This window comes from Myotis daubentonii, chromosome 2 (assembly GCF_963259705.1).
Source record: "Myotis daubentonii chromosome 2, mMyoDau2.1, whole genome shotgun sequence".
Taxonomy (NCBI): domain Eukaryota; kingdom Metazoa; phylum Chordata; class Mammalia; order Chiroptera; family Vespertilionidae; genus Myotis; species Myotis daubentonii.
The window spans coordinates 209,166,971-209,179,480 of NC_081841.1; the positions used below are offsets into that span (position 1 = coordinate 209,166,971).

The window sequence follows — 12,510 nt, forward strand, 5'->3', positions numbered from 1 at the left end:
TCCGCATGGATAAAACTAAGTGATAGTTTTCTGTGAAGTTTAAGTGAAGGAGGTATACAAAGTATCTGGCACACAGGGGTTACCCTCTGTGTTATAGGCGTTATTGTTATTAATAATATAAATTAGATTTCTGGCCTAATGATTGGGATGGGTGATAGCAGCAAAAAAAAATCAGACATTAAAAACAGTTTCTTAATGACTTTGCCCTTCAGAATCCTAAGGAGAGATTTTGGAAATTAAGTATATCTGACCACAACCTAAATCTCTAAAATCAGAATTTCTGAATGTTACTGGTAATTCCAGCCATCTGCATGTGACAAAAGCTGTAGAGGTCATTTAGGTGATCTCCATAGCCTGCGAATAGCTGCTAGAACAATACTAGAACATAGGATGGTTACTTAGTTCTAAGTCTTTCACATTATGGAAAAATTCACCTAGTATATTGCTGTGCAATAGCAATTAGCATGAGTATTACTAAATATTATCGGACAGCACAACGAGGTTAATCCATGTTCTCAGGGTCCTTTTGCCTGCACCCTGAGATTCAGAAGAGGTGTTCCTGTCTATCCTATCACTTGGCATTTACCTCATCTGATAGGACAATGAGTGTGCCCTTCTTTAGACACTAAAATTGTTAGTCAAGGAGAAACTCAGGATCCAAGCAGAGACAAGAAGAATTCTTTGGAAGGAAAAGAGGTGGCATTATTTCCCAGACAAGGGTAGGTGTGTAAATAAAGAAGCATAGCAAGAAGCATAGCAATTTTTATTTTAAAAATAAAATGTTTGAATTATGCAAAACATCATTAAAAATGCGGTGTTTTTCCTTTTGCTACAGATTCACATGAGGATTCCTTTAAATCAGCGGTTCTCAACCTGTGGGTCGCCAACCTGTGGGTCGCGACCCCTTTGGGGGTTGAATGACCCTTTCACAGGGGTCGCCTAAGACCATCGGAAAACACATATATAATTACATATTGTTTTTGTGATTAATCACTATGCTTTAATTATGTTCAATTTGTAACAATAAAAATACATCCTGCATATCAGATATTTACATTACGATTTGTAACAGTAGCAAAATTACAGTTATGAAGTAGCAACGAAAATAATTTTATGGTTGGGGGTCACCACAACATGAGGAACTGTATTAAAGGGTCGTGGCATTAGGAAGGTTGAGAACCACTGATCTAAATAGTTCCCTGGAATGAGCATCTGAAAGGTCGCTGGGATGCTCCTATTTTACTTTGCAAGGGATGAAGCCGGAAGTTAAGAATTTTGGGGAACCAGGAGTGGGGATAACTATAGCACCCCAGGAAAGGGTCAGGGGTCCGCAGGCGGGTGGTGTTTATTGGACACTTCATGTGCAAAGAAGTAACCGTGTTGTTCTAGGGAATTTGTTCTTAAGATTCACGTTGCAGGGCAGTGCATTTCCAGAGGCCAGGGTGAGGGGGCGAGTGATAGGCTGTGAACCTCTATGCAGGTTGTGCTTTACTTGGAATGAACTGAACGACCCTGGGCTAGTCTGAGACATGTTTATGCAGAATCGGAAGCAGGGCCCCGTTCTCTGAAGGGCAGGAGACCCGCTGGTCCTCTGAGGCTGTGGAGGAATGGGAAGTGGCATATTGGGTCTCTCTATTCCAACTGCATCCCGGCACATAACTGGATGAATTTCAGATTTTGCTGGTGTAGAAGACCTGGCTGGAGCTGGAATGAATTTCCCCCTTCTAAGTGGCTCTGTTGAGAGCTGCTGGACTAAACAGGACAAGTGCTAACTTCTGGATCCATTACTGATTGAAATCTCTATTTCCCCTTACAAAACGGATTAGTTACACACACCATCCGGGAACGTGTCTTTTGTGCTAATGGAACACTTACGTGTTTAGCAACAATCTGTGGAATCACATAAAGCTTTAAACATTCCATCACTGTGGAGAATGGGCAGCACCTGTCTGAGTGACCTGGCGCCATTGCTATTCAGGTACACTCTGCTGTGCTAAGTCATAACTGTGTCTACGGAGAAAAGTGAGGAGATGGAAAGGAGACTCAATAAAACAGGGACATCAAAGCAGCCAAATTATATTGGAAAATGTTAAAATTGAGCCAGTAACTGAAATAAAGATAGAATAGTAACAGGTGGCTCCTTCTCCCACACATAACTCTCACTGCTGATAATGGAAGCACTGTGCGCATCCCAGAAGACTGTATTTCTCGGTAATATTCTTGGGGAGAAACTGCAGAAAATGGGTGGAGGAGTAGATGAAAATGGAAACATACACAAATAAAGAGGGTGCTTGTTGGAAGTGGACCTAATGGAAGTCATGCTGTATGAATTTTTATCCCCTTTAGGTCTTCAAATTATTAAGCCCATTCTGGAAAACTACACTCATGACCAACCTGTCTCTCTTCCTCCTTCCTTTCTCCATACCCTCCATAATATATATGTGTGGTATTGACATGAAAGGATACATAAAACCAGTGTGGGAATGTTGAATGGAGTTGTAGTTACAAACAGGGACTTTGGAGATTGATAGACTTGGCTTTGAGTTTCTGCCTTCCACTTATTAGCAGTGGAAGCGTCAGCTGCTAATCTATAAAATGGGAATAATAATAGTACTTACCTCAAACACCCTTCTGAGGATTAAGTGAGATAATGTACCAAAAGCTCCTGGTGCACATCAAATGTTCTCTAAATGCTCATTATTATAATTATTTAGTGACTGGAGAAGAAGGTTTACTTTGGTCACTTGAATACTTTGAGAAAGACCAGAATTCATTTATGTTTGAATTGAGTCCTCAGTAGACATCAAGTGAAAGACAAGTTGACGATTCATATCACTGTATGAGTTTCAAAATAAGATAATCCAAAGTCACATCCCAGTTATAGTCTCATGGGCATGAGTGAAACACAGAAAAACATACTATCAACCCACATCTTAGTAATAGGTATGTTTAGGACAGAGCCTCACACAGTGTTTAATTTTATGGCAGGAATTCTTTCGCTTGCCTGAAACACATAGCCTTACAAGTCAGGGTGAGAACATAGCAGACAAACCATGTGACTAGCATTAGAGCTTGGTTCAGATTTGCTTTCTTTTCATTAGACATTGTTAAAGTTGGTATAATTTGTGCATTTGAACTGGGCATTTAGCATCTACTTTTGTCTGAAAAGGAGAAGCCCTTCTCCCCTAATTTGGAAGATTCAGATGAGCATTCCACACACTAAGAATCTATTTGTAGCTGGAGGTGTCACATAACTTATGAATGGAACCCCCTGGGATTGTCTCCCGGGAGCTCTGGGATCTGAGCCATTCTGTGGCCAATATGGACCAAGGCTAGTGAATAGGCTGCTCAGGCTCTACCTGCTACCCAGTGCAGAGCAGGGGAGGAGGTCCTGTCCAACTAAACCACGGACAAAGAGATCCAACTACTTTCAGATGTTTGTACCAACTGGCTAGTAATATTTAGGACTATCCTGACAATTGGTGAATTTCTCCCCTCGTCTTCCTTCTCCCACTCCTACGCTCTGAGACTTTGGTGTCATGTAGGCCCAGACCCAGAGCACCACTGACAACCCTGATTTATTTCAACACTTCAGCATCTTTCTCATCAGCAGTGTCTTGAGCTCATGCTTTGTCTTTCAGAGCCTGGACTATTGTTTTATGAGCCTGACATTTTTTTCTGACCTCTACTGACAGCCTCTGGCCCCTTGCATGCACTCAGGTTAGTTGCTGTTTTTATTTATAATTTACGCTCTTCTGCTTGGCTCAAACTCCTTGATTTGTGATCTGGTCACACCTGCATTGCTCTATCTAATGTGAAATCTTATCTTATTTTTTAGCATCTCTCTTTCTGTCCATGACATTTCTTTGGCTTCTTGAATTTTCATTTTGCTTTCACTCCTTCTAATTACAGATTTGAAATGTCTACATTATACCAACAAGGAATAGCAATCAGTTCAGAAGAGAGCACTGTGAACTATACCTTATGTATTTAAAGCACTTTATCATTATATAGAGCACCTATACACACACGGTGTCTCATGTGATCCTCACAACAACCCTGTGAGGTAGGTGTTCAGACGTCCATTTCGTAGGGAAGGGAGTGGAAGTGGTGAGATACATACAGGCACACTACTCAGAATTCTACTAGATCCTAATGCTGTGAATCCTGGGACTATGTGTTAAACCTTGAAGGAAGGAGGAGTTGTGAAAATGTGACCTATTAATAGAGTCAAGAATGACACGGAATCTCACATATTTCCTATTCTTTTTTCTTGATCATCCTTTTCTAACCTTTCCTCCTTTCTCATTTTTAGCCCTTTCTTCACCTACACAAAATATTTCCAGTTCTACTGAAATATTTCTTTTCTCCAGGATCTATATTGGATATTTATAGCACAAGATATAAAGAGCTTTTGAGAATTAAAAAAAAAATTATCAGCATTATTTTTTAATGACAAAAAAATTCTTACTTGAAATGGCCAGGTAATTTAAGAAAACAAGTTTTGTTTTTTATTCAAATGTGTTGAATGAACTGTTACCTCACTATAAAACTTGAAAAAAAAATGCTGTAATTTGGTAAGAAGACAAGAAGGTACACTAAGCAAATCAAAATCAATTTATCTTTTTAATATCCTAAGGAATTAAACAATCCTGATCTCCTCTAAACTCCTATAGAGCCCTGTTCTTCCTCCAATACAGTTCCACTGTATTTTCTAATTCCTATTCACAGGTCTCTTTCAGGAATAATTAGCTCAGTAAGGCCAGATACAACAGCAAACTTATTAGCTGTGAAGTTCAGCTCCAGGAGGTATAGGATAAACATACGTTGAATGAATGAATGAATGAATGAATGAATGAATGGATTTTCTTTTATGTTATCCCTATTGCTGGCTGAGGCATGTTTTTGAAAGTAAAGAACCCACACTTAGTCCGTACCCATGGGATTTCTCTTAGAACCCAATGGGCAAAATTGGTTCGCAAGCACTAGATGAGTGGGTGGCAGAGGATTCCTTGCCTGGCGCTGAGGGCCGGTTGGAAAACATGCCAGTCAGTACAATGGAAGGGATACCAGTTAGGGATGCTAGGGGATGGTAGCGACGGTGGGATACTAGAGTGGGGAGAGGTATGAGCTTATGTTCATAACAGAGGCCCAAACAGCACCCAGGACCAGGAGAGGAAGCCGTGAGGAAGCTGGGCACCACGCGGGAACCAAAGTCGTTTGGAGGAGCCACAAAGGGATCTTGGAGTCAGCTGTAGTGGTGACTTGTCCAGAGCTGAAGGGCCTTTTAAGGAGATGGTAGCAGAAGGTGTCCCGTCAACCCACCTGATCTTAAAAGGGTCCTGCCCTAATATGATCAGGGAGTGATACCGGTCCTGACACGTATATAAAAGAGGAAATCAATTATTATTTGTATTATATTTAAATCATGCCTGAAAAAATTTAAGACTGTATATTAAAATAATTTAATATACATTTTTATATATCAGAATTAATTGAAGATGTGGGGAATCAGGCACTTTCATATAGAATAAATTGGTACAATCTAGGAGCCATTTTCAAGAATCCATCAAATTGCAAAATGCATGTCATTTTTGAACTATTGATTCTACTTCTGGAAAATTCTCTCTATTAAAAAATATTCCCACAAGATCATGTATAAGAATGCTGTATGTAGCATTGTTTATTAAAGCCAATTCAAAGCAAACAAAATCTTTAAGTGTTCATGGCTAGTGGATTGAATGATATATTATGATAATTATGGTACAGTTGTACAATGGAATGATGTATAGCCATTGAGAACAAAAAGGCAGAGCCATATGTACTGACATGGGCAGATGACTGCCATATTAACTTTAAGTGAAAAGCAGAACATACTGTATAGATGTTTGTGTATATGATTCTTTCTTTTTGAAACATCATAGAGTTATATACTCTCCGTGGAGTCTGAAGGCTATATACTTATACACAGAAATACCTCTCTTAATGTTTTCTCAAAGAAAGAATGCACGTGAACTTCAAACATCCAGGAAAATATCTGAAATTGAAAACATTTCTGAACACATCTAAAAAGCATTTGATAAACGAGGCAACAGAACACTGTGTGAATGTGTTTGATTTACAGACTACAAAATAAAGAAGTCCTGTATTTGCCAAGATTAACCAGTCATAGTTAAGTAGCTCAGAGAAAGTCTCAAGGAAACGAGAAAAGGATATAAAAAAGAACCAAAGACAAAGGTAGAGATAATGATAGAGAAAAACATAAAGATAGGGAAGAAAGAGTTATACAAGGAGCTCAATTGAAAATAAATGGATGACAAGGAGAAAGGGGAAAAAATGGAAGAAAGTATACAGTAGATCAAAGTGACCAAAGGAAAAAAGATATACTAATGTTTTCACTATCTTAATACAATAACACCACCAATAATTATTGAACAACACTAAAGCACTGTGAGGAGACACACAATGCTAGTGTTAATTCAAGGAAAAGAGATCAACAATGCAACATTGATGGAAAGGCCATGTGGTTACACATACTTTAATGCCTGGCATTCACAATAATGACGCTAATTGTCTAAAGATGGCATCCACACACAGAATTAGGTTACAATAATTACTTTTGTTAATGCAGAGAAATTGGTACTGAATTTTTAAATTATAATTATTATGGAAAACTGCTAGCTCTGTTTGTATGTTAAAGGATTTGTCATAATCTGTGTATTGATTCTACTTCTGGAAAATTCTCTATTAAAAATATTCCCACAAGATCATGTATGAGAATGCTCTATGTAGCATAGTTTATTAAACCCAAATCAAAGCAAGCGAAAATCTTCAAGTGCTCATGACTAGTGGATTGAACAATATATTATAGTAATTGTTGTATAGCTGTACAATGGAATAATGTATAGCCACTGAGAGTAAAAATGTAGTCATATATACTGACATGGGTAAAGATTATGATCCATGTGTATGTGTACCAGCTACTCCCACAGACATATACACACACGTCGCAAGTAGCTCCTATTGGGAATACATGGGAGCAATCCGTGAATTCTGAGAAGTAGGGATTCCTTATTCCTTTCCATAATCCTTTTATTATATCTGTGTAGATTTGGCGAAGGCAATGATTGCCTATGGCATATGGAAGACATCTCGTCTAATATTAGTTTGGAAGGCCCAATTTACAGACTGTCTACATTGCAATATGAGGTTAGCCTCCATTGAACAGAGATTCCTTTTGTGAAATCTCTTCTTTAGTAGTTTTGAATGACTCTGACATATAATACCACTTTTCACATTTTTAGTTAAATAAAACAAAACACAAAACCCCCAGCCACCTGAAAATTAGTCTGTCAGGGTTCTTAGATTGTCCAGATTCCTATATTAATATTTCTGTTAGCTCAGGTAACAGGTAAGGTGGCTGTAATTGTTCCTTCAACAGATAGAAATTGGCTTGAAAATTGAACAATTTTCTACATGGAATTTTTAGAAAATTGTGCTCATCACAAAACCAAAACACAAATAGATAATGAGATTCAACGTGTTGTACAATTTTAATCTACTTGTTTTACTCCAATTAGCACAGTGTGATTGTAGAAAACGGGGGCTGACTTCCACAGACTCTCCATGGATCAGTGCTGAAGCTCTTCCTCAGCCGTTGCCTTAAGCCCAGACCACTACTATCAACGCTTGTTTATTACAGAGGTGCACAGAAAAAAAAACAGAAAAACAAGAAACTATAAACTTACATGCCATGCTTCTACTCCCTTTTTCTCCTTTCTGGCCTTTTTGTCCAGGATTTCCTTGGGGGAAAATAGAAAAAGAAAACAAACAAAATAAAAAAACACTTTAAAAATTCTAACAATTCACAATGCTTGCTTTAAATGGAGACAGAACATTACAGAGTAATCTAAAATATCACTTTATAACAACCTAGAGAATTCAAATATAATGCTAATGATGATGATGATGATGATGATGATATTATTTTAGAAGCCCTATTACAAACCTGGCACTTTTCTGGGTATATCCTTTGCACACATTATCTTAAATAATGTACAAGGGCATTAAATGTCCATTTTCCTAAAAGCAGGCAAAACTAAGGTATAATCAACTGGGTTTGGGCTTATTCATCTTTTTTTAAAAAAAATAAATATTCCTGTTTCTTTTTTTTAAAATATATTTTTACTAGAGGGCCAATGCATGAAATTCTTGCATAGGTAGGGTCCTAGGCCTGGCTGGCAATCAGAGCCGATCTGTGGGGCAACCAGGGGGTGATTGGGGGGCCTCTGCTGGCACTCGCCCTGGCCAGCCTGGCACCACCCGCTTGCCAGACTCTCCCCCCACAGCAGCTGCCAGTCTCCTCCCTCTGTGGGGTGAATGGCAGAGAAACCAGGGGTGGGGGCCCTGTTGGCACCCTCCTTGGCTGGCCTGGGGCCTGCGGGCTGGGGTAGCTCCTCCGTTGAGCATCTGCCCCCTGGTGGTCAGTGTGCATCATAGTGACTGGTCATTCTACTGGTTGTTCTGCCATTAGGTCGATTTGCATATTAGGCTTTTATTATATAGGACTGATTCAGAAAGGAAGAGGTAGAGAGAAAAAGAAACTTCAATGATGAGAGAAAATCATGGATTGGCTGCCTCCTGCATGCCCCGATTGGGGATCGAGCCTGTAACCCAGTCATGTGCACTGACTGGGAATCAAACCGTGACCTCCTGGTTCATAGGTCCACACTGAATTACTGAGCCACGCTGGCTGGTGGTTATTCATCTCAGTTGTTCTCTTGACTTTGCCTTCCTCCCTACCCCAGGAATCCTGGAATCTTCCACCTCAGTCTAAACTGTGTTGTTCTATTCCCATTACAATTTATCTGTCTTGTTTTCTATCTCCTTAGACCGGTACATCCCAAAGACTGGGCTGTGAATGAATTTCTGGGAGTGCAATCCCTGACCTATTGAATCAGAAATGCTGGGGGTCAAGCCTGGCAAGCTGTTTTAACAGGCCCTACAGATGATTCTGGTGTCTGCTCAAGTTTGAGAACCACAAACCCAAAGAAATTCCATGCATATTTCAGGTCTGTGCTAACACTAACATGTTTTGCTGTACAGAATCAATCATTCTCTACTCTCTATTCCCATAGCATTTTGTCCTGCTTCCTACAGGCTTATGACTTAGCACATTGCATCAGAGCTAACTGCTTCTGCATTTCTCTGTCACCTGATCCTTGACGGAAGCGACTATGCTATATTTATCCTGAACACACAGTAAACTCTCACAAAATTGTGTTGACTGGGTGCATGAAGGAATGAATACCCTTCCGAGTACTTGGGCTAGTGGATATTTGTTTAACTTTAGGGCTCTAAAAGTAGAAAGATGCCTAAAACTTGTAAAAGCTATAGCTAAAATCCAACATGTATACACAGCTTGCTTTATGATAAAAATTGTTTGAAGCACTTTAAGGAATCTATTGATTACTTATAGCTCATAGTATATATTCATTTATAAAATTAATCATTATGATTTAATGTTAATAGGAAGTTACAAATAAACTGTACCAGAAAGAGACCCAAACAAAATTTTACCATGATTTGTTTTTTATAGGAAGTCTAAAACATGGGGTCCTCTTATTAGCACTGTTTTGTAGATAAGAAAACTGAGGCACAGAGAGGCTAACTGTGTGGAGAGGTAGGATTCAGATATAGGATTCAAATATGTACTATCTCTGTAAGATACAAATATATACTATACTACCCCTGTTTTTCCCAAAAGGGCAAAGAAAATATTATACATGGAATAACTATGTGCCCCCATGAAATTCAAGACCAAGCCACTTTGACAAATATTTAATCCCCCAAAAGAACAATCTAAGATTAGATATTTCACATAAACTTTACAGAATCATCATTTTAATTAAACTTTTTAAAAATATATATATTTCTTGTATTTATTTCAGAGAGGAAGGGAAAGGGAGAGAGATGTAAACATCAATGATGAGAGAGAATCACTGATTGGCTGCCTCCTGCATGTCCCCTACTGGGGATCGAGCCCACAACCTGGGCATGTGCCCTTGACTGGAATCGAACTCAGGACCCCTTAGTCCACAGGCTGACACTCTATCCACTGAGCCAAATCAGCCAGGGCTAATTAAACTTTAAAAAGTGTAGTCATTGTGAGGAAATTTCTGGAAGATAACTCCTCAAGGGTGGGGAACTAGCTTGTCTTGTGTCCTCACCTGCAAGCACAGTATATGAGGCCATGTAGGCACTCGGTTAATGAGGTAAGCTATTTCTCCTTTAATAGGGCAATTTGTGCTATAGTTATTCTGGGGTTTATTCCTAACTTCTTCCCTGACCACTTACCCAGGAAAGTTGTGCAAAGTTAACAGACTGTTGGGAGAACAGTCTGGCTCTCTTTAACATTCCTAAAATTTCTGTGTCATTTCCTCTTTTTGTATAAATTTCTAGAAAGACAAATTAGTTCATCATAAAATTAATCATTATAAACTGCACCAGAAAGAGTCCCAAACAAAATATTACCATGATTTGCCAAGGGTCCTATCTAATAAAGGCGGAATATGCTAATTGACCCTCACACCGTTGTAAAGATGGCAGCACCCACAGCCAATAAGGGAATATGCTAATTGACTGCGACGCCCTCAAAGATGGCGGCGTCCACAGCCAATAAGGAGGGAATATGCTAATTGACTGCTACACCTTCAAATGTGGTGGTGCCCACAGCCACAAGATGGCGGTACCCAGTCCCCTCAGCCTCGCCAGGGCAGTAGGCCTGCCTCTGGAGGCCCCCAGTTGCGTCAGTCCCCAGCCTCCCAGGGGTGGGCAAACTTTTTGACTTGAGGGCCACAATGGGTTCTTAAACTGGACCGGAGGGCCGGAACAAAAGCATGGATGGAGTGTTTGTGTGAACTAATATAAATTCAAAGTAAACATCATTACATAAAAGGGTACGGTCTTATTTTTTTTTAGTTTTATTCATTTCAAATGGGCTGGATCCGGCCCGCGGGCTGTAGTTTGCCCAATGCTGCTCTAAACCCATAGGATGAACATCACCAAGAGTGAACCCTAATGTAAACTGTGAACTTTAATTAGTAATAATGTATCAATACTGGTTTTTCATTTGTAACAAATGCACCACACTAAGGCAAGTTATGAATAATAGTGGTAACTGGCCTGGCCAGTTTTTGAGTTTTGACCTATGAACTCAGAGGAGGTCACAGTTAGATTACCCGTCAGGGTACATGCCCAGGTTGTGGACTCGATCCCCAGTAGTGGGTGTGCAGGAGGCAGCTGATCAATGATTCTCTCATAACTGATTTTTCTGTTTCTCCCTCCTCCTTTCCTTCCTCTTTGAAATCAACAAAAATATATTTAAAAAATAAAAATAATAGTGGTAACTGTACGTGGATAGGTGGTATATGGAAAGTATATATTTTCTGTGCAATTATTCTAGAAACCTAAAACTATTCTAAAAAACATACTCTATTTTTAAAAAATGATAAAGATCATATTCTTTTGGTCATAATTTACTTTAAATTAGGAAAAAATAAACCTGTTCAAGTCTAAATGTCTGTGCAAAGTTCATAATTCAAGTTTAAGCTACTGACTAGTGTAAGGAATAGAAATAATATCATGTATATAAATCTTAAATGACAGGAATAATGTTGATTAGTAAGTAGTAATATGTAATAGCAGGCAGTTTATCTTGCATAGGATAGGATTTCAGGCTCATCTGTGTTTTTCTAACTATACCTTGAGAGGGTTTGGCTGGTTTTGGTTAAAGCAATATTTATACTTTGCTTGTTTGTCTTTGCCAGTCTTTTCCCTCTCTTTGTTCTAAAATAGATACAATTCTTCATGGTGATTTATGGTTGTGTGGAGTTTATAAATCCTCTGTTGTTGTTGTTTAACTATTTTCCTTTGGGACATAGAAACTTTCCTCAGGAGAATAATAATCAATTTCAAAATGTATCAGACCACTAAATATACTGCATTTGAGGGCTACTATTCATACTGTGATGACCACTGTTATGTAAGAAGCTGAAAAAATACCTATGATCCAGTATTTATTTTACATATTCTATGAAGAAAATACATTATCGTAATACCTGGCCTCCCAGTCTTTCCTGCTGGTCCTATGAATCCTCGACTTCCAGGAAAGCCAATTGATCCACGATCACCTTTAAGACCTGGAGGACCTGCACGGTTAATGAATAAAAAATAAATAAATAATAATTCATTTTTCATTTAGACTCCGGAGTATAACGAAACAATATAGTTTCATTAGTGAATATGATATAGCTAACTCTCCAAATAATAGTATCTTTCCTAAAATTCCATATACTATATCTATACAGTAAGTAGAAACATTCATTTTACATCTAAATAGTAGGTAGTAACATTATTAGTACATTGTAGGTTTTCAATAAATAACATTTTTATTACAAATAAAAACATATCAGGGGAAAAAAGTCTTGGCGTTTTAACCAGAGGGTTTAT

General features: G+C 38.7%; 1 protein-coding gene across 2 annotated transcripts in view; it reads right to left on the bottom strand.

The window, feature by feature from the left end:
* The window catches only part of MSR1 (macrophage scavenger receptor 1), a 69,119-nt gene that overhangs the window by 22,805 nt on the left and 33,804 nt on the right, over positions 1 to 12,510 (bottom strand). The window contains exons 7-9 of one of the 2 annotated variants that reach the window (XM_059685556.1): positions 12,120 to 12,209; positions 7,749 to 7,802; positions 1,756 to 5,375 (exon numbers count right to left, since the gene is read on the bottom strand). In XM_059685556.1, the coding sequence (XP_059541539.1) occupies positions 5,374 to 5,375; positions 7,749 to 7,802; positions 12,120 to 12,209 (146 nt within the window). In that variant the 3' untranslated portion in view covers positions 1,756 to 5,373. Of the gene's footprint in view, positions 1 to 1,755; positions 5,376 to 7,748; positions 7,803 to 12,119; positions 12,210 to 12,510 lie in introns of those variants that run through there. The other variant, XM_059685555.1, reaches the window with a different exon arrangement.